This window comes from Hibiscus syriacus, unplaced genomic scaffold (assembly GCF_006381635.1).
Source record: "Hibiscus syriacus cultivar Baekdansim isolate YM2019G1 unplaced genomic scaffold, ASM638163v2 tig00000002_pilon, whole genome shotgun sequence".
Classification (NCBI taxonomy): domain Eukaryota; kingdom Viridiplantae; phylum Streptophyta; class Magnoliopsida; order Malvales; family Malvaceae; genus Hibiscus; species Hibiscus syriacus.
In genome coordinates this window covers 506541-521719 of record NW_024061752.1, presented here as the reverse complement: position 1 = coordinate 521719, position 15179 = coordinate 506541, and the positions used below count along the sequence as shown (strand labels likewise).

At 35.1% G+C, this 15179-nt stretch overlaps 3 protein-coding genes and 1 non-coding gene across 5 annotated transcripts; 1 reads left to right on the top strand and 3 right to left on the bottom strand.

The window, feature by feature from the left end:
- Nucleotides 1-127: 127 nt before the first annotated feature.
- LOC120202387 (dual-specificity RNA methyltransferase RlmN-like) lies at nt 128-3315 on the bottom strand. Its single transcript, XM_039202842.1, has 8 exons — nt 2937-3315; nt 2742-2844; nt 2539-2636; nt 2234-2364; nt 2027-2135; nt 1353-1544; nt 1028-1164; nt 128-521 (listed from the first exon to the last, which is right to left on the bottom strand). Exons 1-8 carry the CDS (start codon nt 3285-3287, stop codon nt 233-235), a joined length of 1410 nt encoding a protein of 469 aa, XP_039058773.1. The 5' UTR covers nt 3288-3315; the 3' UTR covers nt 128-232.
- A 373-nt stretch (nt 3316-3688) lies between these two features.
- LOC120202847 (uncharacterized protein At4g28440-like) lies at nt 3689-5659 on the bottom strand. Its single transcript, XM_039203234.1, has 3 exons — nt 5534-5659; nt 4739-4966; nt 3689-4215 (listed from the first exon to the last, which is right to left on the bottom strand). Exons 2-3 carry the CDS (start codon nt 4956-4958, stop codon nt 4025-4027), a joined length of 411 nt encoding a protein of 136 aa, XP_039059165.1. The 5' UTR covers nt 4959-4966; nt 5534-5659; the 3' UTR covers nt 3689-4024.
- A 364-nt stretch (nt 5660-6023) lies between these two features.
- TRNAT-AGU lies at nt 6024-6097 on the top strand. The gene has a single exon. It is a non-coding gene; the product is annotated as a tRNA-Thr (tRNA).
- A 565-nt stretch (nt 6098-6662) lies between these two features.
- LOC120202229 (probable inactive poly [ADP-ribose] polymerase SRO2) lies at nt 6663-8444 on the bottom strand. Of its 2 annotated transcripts, none has more exons than XM_039202697.1 (5): nt 7949-8444; nt 7620-7861; nt 7372-7502; nt 7163-7258; nt 6663-6865 (listed from the first exon to the last, which is right to left on the bottom strand). In XM_039202697.1, the coding sequence occupies exons 1-5, from the start codon at nt 8407-8409 to the stop codon at nt 6815-6817; spliced, it is 981 nt and encodes a 326-aa protein (XP_039058628.1). In that variant the 5' UTR covers nt 8410-8444; the 3' UTR covers nt 6663-6814. The 2 variants fall into 2 exon arrangements, with proteins under 2 accessions (XP_039058628.1, XP_039058692.1); XM_039202761.1 differs by having other exon boundaries at nt 7372-7493; nt 7949-8443.
- Between the last annotated feature and the right edge of the window lie 6735 nt (nt 8445-15179).

Below are 15179 nucleotides of genomic sequence, written 5' to 3'. Positions count from 1 at the left end.
AATATAAATTTTATCATGTAATTTCCTTCAAGATATTCTGCATTTATAAAGAATTTTTTTAAATTATAAATTAAATTCAACCCCTTGAAGAAAGCACATCACATTTAACTAAATAAATCCAAAAGGAACGATAAGAATAAGAAAAGGTACAACAGTCTAACATGCCCTACTCCACTCGTCTGAGGCTTGAGATAAGATTAAGCCAAATCTGGTTTGTTCATTGTCCAAGAAATCATGTACCGGTGTTGAGAGGCACCCGGAATTGCTCTGGAACACGGAGCAAGGGTGCTTGAATTGAACCAGGGTTCCCCAGCTGACCACACGCAGCCATCTGATCATCACCTCTACTAAATCGCATAAAAACAGTGCAACCACCTTTGGCTAAAACATTTCTAAACTCGATCATCTTCTCATCGCTGCTCGGTTTAAATTGAGACCCAGAATGAGGATTAAAAGAAATAAGATTGATTTTGCAGGGAATACCCTTCACAAGATTGATTAACCTGTTAGCATCCTCAATGCTGCAGATATAAATCAATGTCATTGACGGTCGGAATTATATCAATTCAAATTAGGATTGCAAAAACTAATAAACATGTCAATGGCTTCAGAATATGGCAATCAAAGATTCGTAAACAACAGGGATACTATGATAGCTGGAATTGGTGTTCTACTATATAGATTAACTATTAGGATATCGTTGTTTCAACATTGCAAAGGCAAACTGATGGAAACCCATTGACATTCACAATCTACAGACCCAATAACAATATTTGAGGTAAAAGACACAGAAAAATGTAGGAAACGCAAATGCATGTTAAATGGAATCACATCAGCCAAAATCTCAATTGCACTTGAACTTGCCCTTGAGATTGATTGATGCACACACAATGACTGGAAATTAATCAGTAGTCCACAAGTTTCAATATTTAAAGGGAAAGGATGATTTATTGCGTACGATCTAACTCTGCATCCTTAAACACTTAAAGAATATGAAGTATTGCTTAAAAGGGTAAGGTTATCTAACCTGTCATTAATTCCCGCAAGCATCACATATTCAAATAGAACTTTGTAGTTATTTTTGAACTTTAGTTCCTCCCTAAGGGTCTCAAGAAGAAGGTTCAGTTTATACTTCCGATTGATTGGCATGATCCAATTCCTGACCTGCATGATTTCTCAACAAAAAAAAAGGGTCAGTATCCAACTTTCTAGATCTCCTTCTCTGCATTTATTTGTGCCTTCCTTTTGTGAGTGAGAATACAAGTGCATTCCACTCTAATTTATGTGTATATGAGTGTATATATGCAAGAAAGATGAGCATCGATAGGGATATACATATGATAATAAAATACCTCATCAGTTGTAGCATTCAAACTAACAGCTAAGGCACATTTGGATTCACGGAGAAAACATTTCAGCTGGGGAACAAGTCCACTTGTAGAAACAGTGACTTTGCGAGGGCTAAAGTGAAGGCCTTGTTCATCCACCATGATATCAGCAGCTTTTATAACATTTTCAATATTATGAAATGGCTCTCCCATTCCCTTCAAATTCATGTAGAAACAACAGTTAAGGGCACAATAGGTTCACTGAAAATGATTGAATACTGGGCTACAAGATAATCTAAGAAAACCTTAGAACCCATAAGTAGTCTATTAAAACAGGATTAAATACCCACAAGTTTTTCATTAGTAAAAATGAAAAAAAAATGTTTATTTGAAGGACAAGTCTTTTGAGTGTCTACACACAGCATATGAGATTGAAAACAGAAAAAAGAAGAAAAATTTCGCTCAGAAACTGACTCTCAAATAACTAGCACTTCATGACTACAGACCAATTTAATGCTGTTTGTTTAAACATTTCCGGAACAAAACTCCATCTAGTAGATGCACGACATGCCAAATTATGAATATATAAATATACATTCTAATAGATAAAAGACAAGCAGATCCCAACAGGCAAGAGAGCCATAATTATTTTCCAAGCAATAGAGTCAATGAACAGTGGGAATCTGCAGTAAACATACCATAAATACAACATTTGTAATGGAACCAATATCACCAGAGAGCAATCGCCTTGCATATACAGCTTGCTCTACGATCTCAGCCGCAGTTAAATGTCTCCTCAGACCCATCCTACAATAAAAATCCATGAATCAAAGTACACCTTAGAGAGGTAATGATTTCTAAGAGTCCCAAACTATCTAAATTGCCAATTTAAGAAAATAACTTGCCTGCCAGTATAGCAGAATTGGCAATTCATAGCACAGCCCACTTGACTCGAAACACAAACGGTTGTCCTTCCCCTATCGCAAGGTATCACAACTGTTTCTATGACCAACCCGTCGTCCAGCACGAACAAAATCTGCAACCTCCTGTGTGAGTTTCAAAATCAATGAGAAGACTCTCAAAGTAGTGCAAGCAACTGACCCAAGGTGGACATACATATTTAAGGTGTTATAGAGATGAAAAACGTCCGAGTCAAAACAAAGAGTCTACTGAAACTGCAAGAGGTTGATCATTATTAGATCACGTGTACCTTTCTAGTGCCATCAGATGCAGTGCGAATATCTTTTAAAGATAAGGCTCTAAGTTCAGCTTGTTCACTCAGCATTTTCTTGAAATCCTTGTTTAATCCTAAAAACCACGAGTATCCATTGATACAATCATTCGTGGGATTACAAAAACCAAAACAAAAACAAGGTTCTCTAATGGATGAAGTAAACTTAATAGAAAAAAAACCTTCTAGATCATCGATATCATGTGCCCAAATGTTATCTCCATAGAGACGCTTCCATAACATTAAAGCCTGGCCAGGCCTGAATCCATGTGATTGAACCCATTCCTGATAAATAAAACCCCAGAAGATTAGACACAGAGATTCAAAATCACAAACTTCACACGCCATAAATTATTATTTTTTTAATAAAGACTCACTTGAAGTTCGCCGTAATTCATCCCTTTGAGAAGCACCTTGGAGCTCTTGGGCAGATTTTCGTAGCTTTCCCCACGTTCAAAATCAGGGAGATCTTCGTTTTCAGGGAGGGAAAGAAGTGTGGATGCAGAAGAGCAGCAAGAGAAGGTTGAGATTGAAATGGAGCGACGGCCATGTGAGGAAGCTAAGGTAATGGGATGAGGTGGTTTAAAACAAGTGAAGGAAAAAAGAGGGCGACGGGAAGCATATCGGAGAGCAGTAGCCGGAGAAGAGGGAGAGGGAAACGCCATAGCTTGGAGGAGAGAGTTAGCTGCGAATCGAACTCGCCTCATCCACATATACCCCATCTCCATTTTGTGTTTTGTTGTTTTACCGAGAATTGCAGGGTTTTTATCGGGGTTTGTCAAACTATGGCCTTACACGACGTCGTAGCTCTTATTCTTAGAAATTTTATTTTATAATTTTGTTAAAATATAACGTCAGAAACATTATATTCCTTAATTATTCTTAATTTTTTAAATTTTAACGTTGTGAATAAAATAAATTACGTTAGAAAAATCACCTCATAATATCCAGATTGATTGAATAGTAAAGCAAATATCGGTATTATATAAAAAGTTACTTGCAATCAATTGTCAAACATGTTTGTTGAATTTATAATGATTTACTTCTGAAATTATTATGATTCCATGAGCATACAACTATTAATGACATCAATGATTGTATCATCATCAACAATTCAATTAGTATCGTAGGCATGCATAATATTAGACTCCCGAAGTATAATTTAAAAGCAAAACACAGTTGCTACACAGAAAACACAGATGAAAGCAAGTTCCAAAAGCTAGTTGTTTTTAGCTCTAAAATTTACAGCCATCACCGTCTGTTGGGTGGTCCAACCAAAAGGTTCTGCTGGATATTGCCGCGAGGACTGAGAAGCAACTTCGAGAACTATACTAGCTTCCGTGAACCCTTTTGAAGATAAGATGAAGCATATATCAGGGTAACACGTTCATTGGTGTTTGACTTTATTCTTGGTTCACAATATAGAAGAAAAGCAATCGCTGCCCGGTCAAAGATACAAAAAGGATCACTCTTCAACAACATTAACCAGCTCATACTCGATCAGCGACAAATTGTTGTCTTCCTTCACGATGAAACTTGCAGGTTCATCAACCTCAACACGACCCCACTTGTCCACTGCAAGCCTCATTGATCCTTTAAACATGTCTATTTTCGCATTGCGAAGTGTAACAGTAGTTCCCTCTTTCATCATGTCCACTACAAAATGAAAATTGTCTTAGCTCTTAAGTAATAAAGTAAACTTCACCAAGAAATGTTGGGTGCAATGATAAGACACATTGCACTCCCAAGGAATGACCAAAATTTGAACGTTGGAGACGAAATTGTTGCGAGGGACAGGCTCGAACCCCGAACATGGACAGTAAAACGGACATGAATATTAAGACAACCAAGTTCTCGAGGAACTGGGGATTCTAGAAGCTATTCAAGCTAGTGTTAGTTCTTCTATTGTATTCCCTAATTATGTAGGAGTTCAGTCTGTACCACCCTAAGATAAACCTTTTCAGATAAATTATGTAAAAGAATACTATCAAACACAAATCTTCGCTACTTTTCCAACATAAAATATAATCGCATGCAACCCAATGTTGCAGTAATTGTCTAACAGAATGAGAGAACTAAATCCAAAAGCAACGAGGGACAAAAAAAAAATAGTCTGAAAGATAAAACAATAAAATGTAAAACTAACCATATTCAAACTTGGATCTGGAGAAGAATATACCTTGTTCATTTCTACCGGTAAAGATGATCATTCCTGTCTCGTCTCCTACCAAGCATTCAGCAATTCGCATTTGACGAACTTGAGGACCATCAGCACGACCCTTCTGCAACACCATCTTCGTGCTGACAACCTTGACAGTAAGAGTGTGACCACTAGTCCCAGGGCGAAGCTGGTCCACCTTGGTGAAAACAGGTTTCCTCAATGACTTTGATTCCGCCATTTCAGTACCTTCAGACCGAAAACATAGAGAAATTGATCAAGAAAACCAGCTTTGACCAAAAAATTGCACCACATAAAATAAGCGTCTTAACCATGGCAGAAGTTACATCAGATAATTCTACATTTAATATGTTATCGAATATAAATAAAGTTAAACGCCTTGAAATGTATTCACACATATATATATGTGAAACTCCAGTTGATGTTTATTCATTTCCAAACAGTTAGTTTTTACATCCAAAAATAATACTTTGATCAACGCAACTTGAAATTCTATCTAGCAAGAAAGCATAACTCTAATCACAAACAGTAATTTTAGATAGAACAGTAATATGTCTGACTTTCCCTAATAAATACATTTTTGATAGAAAAATAGACATAGCAGAGAATAACTTGAGTAAAATCTAACGAATCAGAGTCCGCTGATTCTCGTTTCTGATCATCTAACAGAATGGTGACGAAAGATACTAAAAATTTTCAAATGAAATACCAACGAGAAAGAAATGCAAATTGAAAAAAAAACATAAATTTACAGATTAACGAGGGGGTTGAGAGAATTCAAGGTTTCGATGTTACCTATGGAGATCTAGAGAGCGACAATGGAATCGAGAATTTGAGTTAAAAACGAGAACAGAGATTTGTTTGAGAAGCAACAGCGCACTTAAAGTCGGCTGAAGGCGAAGGTTTTAGCCGTAGATTTCCGATTGGATTTGTTTACCGAACTACCTGTAACGGTGTCGTTTCAAATTTACAAAAAAAAAAACCTCTTTGGCATCTATTAATCTTGATCTTAGATGAGTATTTTTAAAAGGAAATCTAATTCATTTATTTCTTAAAAACACCCGACCAGACAACCATGGAAAAATAAATATAAAGATATAAATATCACGATTCATAATTATTGTTGCTGCTCTTAGCCTCGTAAGTTCATGCCGAGTTTGTTTTGGGGAACTTGTGGATTGTGGTTGAAAGGATAAATTTGGGGGAAAACACATTGCTTGAAGTTTAGTAATAGTTTTTGTTTTTACTAGAAAGATTACATAAATCAGAGAAAAGACGGCATCGAGCTTTCATAGCTCAGTTGGTTAGAGCACCCGTTTAGTAAGCGGGAGGTCTTGAGTTCGACTCTCAATGAAAGCATGTTTACGTATTTTTTTCTGCTGTGAGCTGTTTAGCTGCAATTGAAAAGAAAAGGATGGTTGCAACCTAAGTTTAGACATTCTCTTTTGTGGAATCAAAAAATTTTCTCTCTCACAAATGAAAACAATATCACAAAGTGCACCAAAATCTGGTCCGTTGTTATTCCCTGGGAAATGGTATTCACGAGGGAATAAGTATACAAAGCAGAGCACTGCAAAGTGGACTAACTTACTCATATTTCTCATCCGGTTTCGATCCACTTGTCCGGGTCGAACTGAGTATGACTGAAAGCCGCCTCTAACTCCGCTGTTCTCTTCTTGATTTTTTTTTGCGGCGGCGGCGTGTTCAAGATCAGCTTTTTTACTGAAAACCGACGCCACCATAAAACCAAACCGTCACAGAGTTACTGTTGAGTGGCGGTGACGACCCAAAGGCCTTGGTCCAGAACCTGGGCCACACTTCCGCACAACTTAATAACTGTGGTTCGGTTGATTGGGCTTTGGATTGATGATCGAGTGGTGTTTGCTTAATCGATGACATATATGTGTTGCTTAATCAGGTTTCACAAGTCAATGGCCTTTAGACTCTTAATTTAAGTTGTAAACCAATAGAATTATCTACTATTTCTGTTACAGAATTCAAATGTTACAAGTGTAACCATGTAATACCAAATGGATGGGTCCATAAATAAACCATAACCGAAGACTTCCACTCCTATTATCGAACTATCGGCATCGCCGCCCTTCCGCTGCTGGTAACTTGAATATCCTGCATGTTAGGGATTAATTAGTTAACGATTGTTTAAATCATTTTTCTCTTAAATCCGATCAATCAACATCTTCAAAATCGATTAATTTAATAAGCACCGTCAAAGTCGTCTCTAAATGTTTAATTGTAACTTCAAATAACGAATTTTATATTATGCATGGAAACAAGCAGCATACACATAAAGAATATATTTTGAACAACTATAACAATCTATTATATACTATATATAATAGTTTTCGAGAATGATTTTAACAATTACGATAAAAATGGTCCTCAAATTTACTTGCAAAACTGCACCTTGTTTGTGTACATGTTGAATATGGCAGATAACAACATGTTTCCAGCTATTTCTTTCACCCTCTGTATCATTTGCGGCCTTGTAATTTCTTTTCCCTGTAAAATCAAATGCATAGAAATATATTATATGTTCCAAGATTATATTTTCATTAGATTTTTAATTGGAGATACAAATTCTGAGACATACATAGAAAATTGAATAAACGTACCTTAAAATATGTGTATTGTTTTTCTAGGGAAGCCATCCGTGATTGATCTAAAAACCGAGAGAGTATGGAAATCAATGTGGGAAACGTCACCAATGATGATTTACGCCTGATGGTTTTTACCTCTGTTAATCCTTTGAACCCTAATTGATTGATGAGCAAATACTATTGTTACGAGATAATATTAATGCATGAAAACAAATTAATGTTCACAGTTCACACACAAACAAGGTTTGCGATAAGTTGCTTGCCTTTTAAGTAAGGGGCCTCAAAACTGACAATGTAACAAGGGAGGATACTAAAATTCAAGCGAGAATTCCAATTGATGTATTTCGTGGGAGCTGAGATATCATCTACGCCGGAATCAAACTCCGACGAGATTGGGTGAAACTGATTGGATGAGTCTCCGGTTACCGGTTCTTGTTTCCCCAATATAACTCGGCATAACAACAAATGCCTCAATCCACTTTCATCAACCGTTGAAGACAACACACTGTAAAAGAAATCATAAATTAACCCTCAAATAAACAAAATTGGGGATCCAGAAATCTCAACGCAAGTTTTCAATTAGAAAACTAACCAGTCAATGACATGTTTTGCAGGAGACAAAGAGATGCTATGTGAATCGGCAGCGGATTTAGAACGCCAACTAAATCCATGCGTCACAATCTCGCAAATCTCATCTCTGGAAGCACCATACCAAGCATACCGGATCTGCGCGTCTCCACCACACTTATCAGCCACCGCCTTAGCAGTAACACGGAAACTGTGTGCTCGAATTTGCCAGGACCGACTAGAGTTAAAGTTCTTATGAATCGCCACGACTCTTGTTCTCTTAGACATCTGTAATTTTTGCGATACACTTGTTTGAATAATACAGCTTTCTAAGCTTGATTGGTCTATCTTAAAGAAGCCGTTTGCAACAAAGTGCTCGAAACAATTGGAACCTGAAACAAGCTCGTTACTTCCAGACATAGCGTCTGAGATTTCCTCATCATCCATAATCATGGAGACTTGATCTTCTTCAACAACTCGATTCATCTGTTTCTAAGAAAAGAAGAAGAAATAATCACAAAAGAGGAGGAAGACTCTAGAAAAAATACCAAAGACGGAAATAAAACTGCTGTTGCATATTCTATTTATAGGTTTAAAAAGTTGGACTCAAGCCGACCTTTTTAGCTTTTTTTTTTAAATTGTTATTGAAAAACAAAGATAAATACACAGCTGTCGTGCCGCTTTGTCTAAAATGGTGTGCACGGGCGTGTCTCTCAAGCATCCTGTAGAAACGTTTCTGAATTAATTTGTCGAAATAATATGTTTAGCCTCGCCTTTTGGACAATGTTACGAAATTTATTCAACTTTCTTTAATAATTTAACATAATATTTAAGTTATTAATTTTCTTTTCATTTATAAATTAAAACATATTAAATATTTTTAATTTAATATTTTATTATATATTGTACTAATCATAATTTTAATCTAATTAAATTTAATTCTTAACTTAAATTATTGAAACTTAATCTTTAATTCTTAACTTAAATTACTTAAATCTTAATTTTAAACTTAAAATCTTAAGTTATTATTAACAAATCTTAATCCTAAACTTTTGGAAAACACTAGAAATCTTGGGTGAATAAATAATAATAAATTATTAAAAATTAAGGATAATATTATCTTAGCTCAAGAAGCAATTCCCTCAATGGTTAATAAGTCAGGTAAAAAAAAGGTAAATAACAATACAAGTGGATCTTCAGAAAACGTACAATCGGTTGGAATGAGACTACATTGAGGAGACGCTTCATGTTGTAGGTTTGCTAGACAAATTTGTTGATCTTATTATTATGATGTGTGTTAAATTAGTCTCCCCGAAGATTTTGTGAAATGTAGATTTATCTGAACCTTTTAAACCTTCAAGAGGTCTTCGGAAAGGGGATTCCTTATCCCCTTATCTCTTTGTTTTATATATTGAGAGGTTGTGACAGATTATCAATTAAGGAGAGAATTAGTTCGAGTCAATGGAAGCCGAAACACCTTTCAAGGGGTATTCCGGGGTTGTCACTTCATTCTTTACCGATGATCTGGTCTTAGGTTGATTTGTATCATTTAGATGTCATAAAAGAGGTGTTTAATGGTTTTTTGTAAGGATTCGAGGTATCAAATTAGTGTCTAAAAAACCCATATACATTTCTCGAAGAATTACGAGGCACAAGTGAGGAACCTTATTGCCAGGAGCTTTGGGTTTAAGGAGGTCAATGATCTAGGGTAGTACCTTGGGATCCCTTTACTTCGTAGTAGAGTTACCAAGGCCACGAATGCTTATCTCCTTGATCGTATGAATCAACGGCTTTCGAGTTGGGTGGTGAGAACGTTGTATTAGCGGGACGTATCACCTTTGCGAAGGTTGTCCTTCAGGCTATTCCGTGTTATGTAATGCAATCCTCTTGGTTACCTAAAGGAGTATGTGTTGAAATGGAGAAAATTATCCGACGATTTATATAAGGTACAAGTAATAATAACACTACCATACCACTGGTGAAATGGGAAAAGATGCAACAACCAATTGCTAGTGGTATGGGCATGAGGAAGCAAGCCAAGCCGCACTTGCAAATTAATGCTAAAATCTGACCAAAAAGAAATTATAATGATTGCAAGTAGTTGGCAGCTTATTATACCAGTTTGCATATAGTTAAATCTTCCGGGATTATGCATTTCCGTTGAAATTCTCTTGGATTTATATACCTTCATATTAATTCTTCACTCACATACACTCCTATAATAAATAAAATACAAATAAAGCTATTTGACAAATGAAAAAGAATAATTAACCGTAAAAAAATATTTCAATAATATGGATGGTCAAAATATCCGAATCTGACGAGTCCCGACCCAACTCGACCTATAGGGGCGTTTTCTTTTTTTGGAAATTTATCGAATCGGGGCGAGGCGAGTTATATATCAGGTAGGTTCGGGATATGACGATATAGGGTTTAAAGTGAAAAATCATCTACCCGACCTAGTATAAAATATATAATATATTTAAGATTTTAAATATTTTTATTTTTATAATATTAAAATATATTATTTAATTATAAAAATAAATTATTTTAATTGATATATTCTATTAGAGTCGAGGTTATAATTTAAATATCAAAACGGAAAAAAACTTAAAAAATTATCGAGGCACGACATAATCATATATTAATAAAATATTTTTGAATCGGGGTTGGGATGGTAAAACCCGGCACGTGGCTCAATAGAATTTAATTACGATGATACAATGAATTTTTCAAATAAAATAACCTTTAAATCAAATGGAGCCTCCATAGGAGCCTATCATATCTAACGGCTCATATTCAACCAACGGCTATCATATCTAACGGGATCTTTTGCTGCTTCGTTATTTTTGAATTTTTCTTCCCGGTATGTTGCATTTATTAATGTCACGGTGTTTCTTTTTCTTCACCGCCTTTTCTTTCTTTATTATCTTCGAGGAACAATATCAAGTCCAAAAACCCCTCCTTTGCCTTGCCTTGCCTTAATCCATCTCTTCCTATCCCCAAATCAAATATCTTTCTAAAATTGTACCCAAAAAGCCTTCCCACTTTCTCTCTACTTCAACTCTTCCTATTTCCATTGGATCGATTGCGTCGTCACCAGCTTCTTCTCTTCTTAGAGTTTTGTTTCTTTTCTTTCGGGGGTGCTGTTTCCTTCAACGAACGGGGATCTTTTGCTGCTTCGTTATTTTTGAATTTTTTTCTCGGTATGATCGATGAAGTTTGCGATAGTAGTGATATGTTGCTTTCATTAATGTGGTATTATTATTGAACAATGCCTGGTGTTTCTGGGTTTCTTTTTCTTCACCCCCTTTCTTTCTTTCATTTTTTGATTCGAATTGGAATATTGGGTAATGGAAGCATTTTGTTTTTGGGGTTGAGGTAAAATGAGGAAGGAGGGTTTAGGGTTTAATTGTGGCAATTGGCTATTCCTTCAATTTTATCAGGGAAATGATATCTTGCGCTTTTCCTTTCTGGGTTTTGTTTGTATCCAGCTCAGAGAGAGAGAAATCCATGATATTAAAACATTAATTTTTTTTCTTTGTTTGAAAGAGAAAGTTTTTCTCTCTTTCATTGTTAAATTACTTTTCCATAATGCGCTAGATGTTTTTATATTTAGTTGGTTGATACAATGAATTTTTCCATAATACGCTAGATATTAAGTTGTTATATATATAATGTTATATTCTCTTGTGTGTTGCCCATGATCTTCGTCATTGTTTTTGTCTCTTATTGTTCTTTATTTTTGTTTTCAGGGATTGGTCTTTCTAAAAAGGATTGTGGTGAGTTGCGGGAAAGATGCTTTTCTCTTCTTTTAGAGCTGCTACAGGTAACGCTATGTCCCTGAGAAAATAATTGCTATGTCCCTGCTGGTGACATGAGCTCTGGGTTTTTTTGGATACGTTGAGGTAGCTACACTAATCAATTTTTGACTTTTGAATTTGTCTATCCTCTTTTAATTTGTCAAAGAATTCTATAATTGTGATACAGGGGTTCTATTCAAAAATCATGGAAGAAGTGATTCAGTTGTTTTAAACGCATCACAAGGTAATGTCAGGTCTATTGATCTATAATCTGCGTCTTCTTCTTCCTCCTTTTTTTCACCCTTGTTTTCTCCACCATGCAGCTGTATGTGTTTTTGTTTTATAGTTCTTAATATCCTAAGTTGAAAAAAACAACATGTTCTAGTTTGTTTTAGGTTGATCAGTATTTATTTATGCATGTTAGCGGATGATAAGTTGTCCATTTCGACAAAACAACTCATGGAAATGCTGGTTTATGGAGTTTACTCTTTTGGTGGACAGAGATTATTGTTCCTCTTCCTATAATATGTCTTCAGCTATTTGAAAATGATAACTGGCTTAGCTCTTTGTCTGCTTTGTGCTATGCATGCTTTGGCACTTTTCCGTATTTACCTAGTTAAATAGCTGCTTTAGTAGTCTAATGTCAAATTTCTGATCTATATACCTTTTTTCGATTACATCAACCTTTCATTCAATATGAATCTTGTCTTTTGGGGTTTCTGGAGCTGTTAAATCATTGTCGCTGACTATTTGGTTGATCTAATTTAAAAATAAAATTTGGGTTTGAAGGGGCCGTTTTGTTGCTAGTTAATATGTATTTGTGTATGTTTCATCATTGCCATGCATTGTATTGTTTGATCATAAAACCTATTTACTTAAATGCAGGACAAGTACAAAGTATATAATCTTTGCTCTGAGAAGCTTTATGATGCTTCATTGTTTGAAGGAAAGGTATGTTGTGGTTTGTTGGGGTAACTCACTATATGTTTAATTCCACATGGGCTTTTTTTTTTAGCTGTTGCTGTGTGCCATTTGCCTATCATATAACTTTGATAAAAGATCTTCTTCGAGGTCTCTTAAGCAAATAACCATACCATGTTAGGTTGACTTTTGAAAATATTTTTTGACTTCCATTTGGTTGGACCTGTGGAGCAAATCAGAAAAATCAGCCACTAATTTCTTCTTAAACTATTTGGCAATTGAATTCATTAGGAGTTATGGGCAAGAGTGTTTCACTCAATGATGAAAATCAATTGTTGGCAGAAGATAATTCTTAAGAAGAGTCAGTTCCACCTAATCTTTGACAAATCTTTATGACCATTTGTTTTCCTACTCGTTAATGCATAACAGCAAATGCAGCCTGTTAGAACTTACTGTGAGATGACCTATGTGAAATGAAATTATACATCTTATAGTTGATATCCAACTTTTTCTTCAGGTGGCTAGTTTCTCAGTTGATGACCATAATGCCCCCCCCAAATTCGATTGATCATATCCTTTTGTCAAAGTGCTTACTCCTGGCTGAAGGAGGATTTTGAGAATGTTGTGGTTGTGCATTTTAAAGCTGGGATGGTAAGGACAGGGTTGATGATCTCCAGCCTTCTATACTTGAAGGTTCGACCCAATGAACATGTTCTTGAAGAAATACGAGTGAATTTTAATATAGCTACACATTTCTTGGTCACAATGGGTTGTTTTTTTTCTTTAACTTGTTATCTCTTTGTAGTTCTTCCCCACTGCTGAAGAGAATGGACTACTACAACTAGAAAAGACGTGTGGATGGGAAGGAGCTTGTTTTGCCAAATCAAATTGTGAGCAATTGATTTCTAGTGATTTTTCAGGTTGGTTTTTGGGAGCTGCTTATATCATATCTGATTGTCATATATTTTGGTTTATGATCTCTAGAGATACGTCAAGTACTTTGAAGCACCTTAACATACATCAATGGTGAATATCAGCCTGGGCGCATGTATTCTTCTGGCAAGATGGCCTGTGATAGTGGGAACCATGGTATTTTATTTTTTATAATTTTTTTTAAATTTTTTATTCTAAGGCCTGTTTATAATCATACCCTGGATTGATAGAAGTTGTGAGAATACCTACCATTTAGTCACTTTTAGAGTATATGTGCTTATTTTTTGTTTCATTATGCTGTCAACAATGCTAGTAACATGGAAGTAATAATTATCTTGGATAAAATTCTATTTTGCAGAAGTATTCAGTATCTTGGACAAAATATTTGTTCTTTAGTTTTCCCAGGCGATGATGTATTAAGATCTGTCGAATCAGCATCTGCTGATGTTAGCGGGATTATTAAAGTGGGTTAAATTCTATATCAATTTATTTAGACAGGTTGCCTGATTTTATTAGATATGCCTCTTGGAATGGAAATATATATGATTTTTTTTGGAAATATATGGCTTATGCATCAGCTATTTCTCCGGTTTGAAGTTCAAATCCTTCTTATTTATTATCATGCATCAAACTAATCAAGAAATATTCTACATGCCTCCCCTTCCACATTCCCTTCAATTCTGGCTCTTTAATTTTTCTTTTTTAATTGGAGTAACAAAAAGATTGTTTTTACCTTATTTTAACCTGAGAAATTTACTAATGTTTCAAAAATTATGTATATATATATATTTATACACGTGTACATATGTAAAACCTAGGTAAACTTTTCAGAGAAGGTTCTTCTATGTCTTATAGTAGTCATTGGAGCATATTTATCATGTGTGGATGTCATATTGCTTACGAAGAAAAAGATTCATGGGGATTTTCTCTTTTACCATGAGTGGCTTTTAAAATTTTCACATTTCAAGGTCCGGGTAAGCTTTTCTACGTTTAAGTCATTGGCGTTTTGCTCAGAACTTTAAGCATTTTTCTTTCTTTTATGAAATTTGTTCTGGTATCTTAACATTGTTTGTTTGTTTCTAAAATATTTAGGCAACGATCGTGTTCTCTTTGAGGTGTATTTGTTTTCAACACATATTGTGCAGTACAGTCCTCTGTTTATGGTGGATTATAAAAACTATGTTGGAATCCCTCATTTGCAAAAGACATTCTCTTCAATGGAGGTACTTTGTTTTTCCTTTTAGACTATGGATGCTTTTATGGTACAATGCCATATCCATCTCAATAGTCGGACGAAAGATGCAACATATTATTGAATATTGGCTAAAAGAAACAATTATTTCTTTCAAAATGTTGAGATGCCAAAACCATTTCAAAACAATTATTCTCTTCTCTGATGCATGTCTGTACAAGTGTTAATGGATATGAATTTTGCATATATTATTGGAAACCAATATTTAAGCCATTTAGTTTTAGTTTCCAGGTTGCAGTTTAAAAATTGTCTGAACTTAGTAGTCAATGATATTGTGAAATCAATCTTTAAGTAAAGCCTTTTCTTATTCCATATCAAATCATCTTTTCGTATGTGGAATGCATCTT

Bases quoted from the DNA above. Each gene is read 5' to 3' on its own strand.
- LOC120202387 (XM_039202842.1), bottom strand. From the start codon at position 3,287: ATGGAGATGGGGTATATGTGGATGAGGCGAGTTCGATTCGCAGCTAAC. The intron at 1,165-1,352 runs GTATTTTATTAT...GAAATCATGCAG, and splicing joins TGAATGCTACAACTGATGAG to GTCAGGAATTGGATCATGCC. The intron at 522-1,027 runs GTTAGATAACCT...TTATATCTGCAG, and splicing joins CTTGCGGGAATTAATGACAG to CATTGAGGATGCTAACAGGT.
- LOC120202847 (XM_039203234.1), bottom strand. From the start codon at position 4,958: ATGGCGGAATCAAAGTCATTGAGGAAACCTGTTTTCACCAAGGTGGAC. The intron at 4,216-4,738 runs GTATATTCTTCT...TTCATTTTGTAG, and splicing joins TACCGGTAGAAATGAACAAG to TGGACATGATGAAAGAGGGA.
- LOC120202229 (XM_039202697.1), bottom strand. From the start codon at position 8,409: ATGAATCGAGTTGTTGAAGAAGATCAAGTCTCCATGATTATGGATGAT. The intron at 7,503-7,619 runs GCAAGCAACTTA...TAGGGTTCAAAG, and splicing joins TGAGGCCCCTTACTTAAAAG to GATTAACAGAGGTAAAAACC. The intron at 6,866-7,162 runs GTGCAGTTTTGC...CCTAACATGCAG, and splicing joins TCAACATGTACACAAACAAG to GATATTCAAGTTACCAGCAG.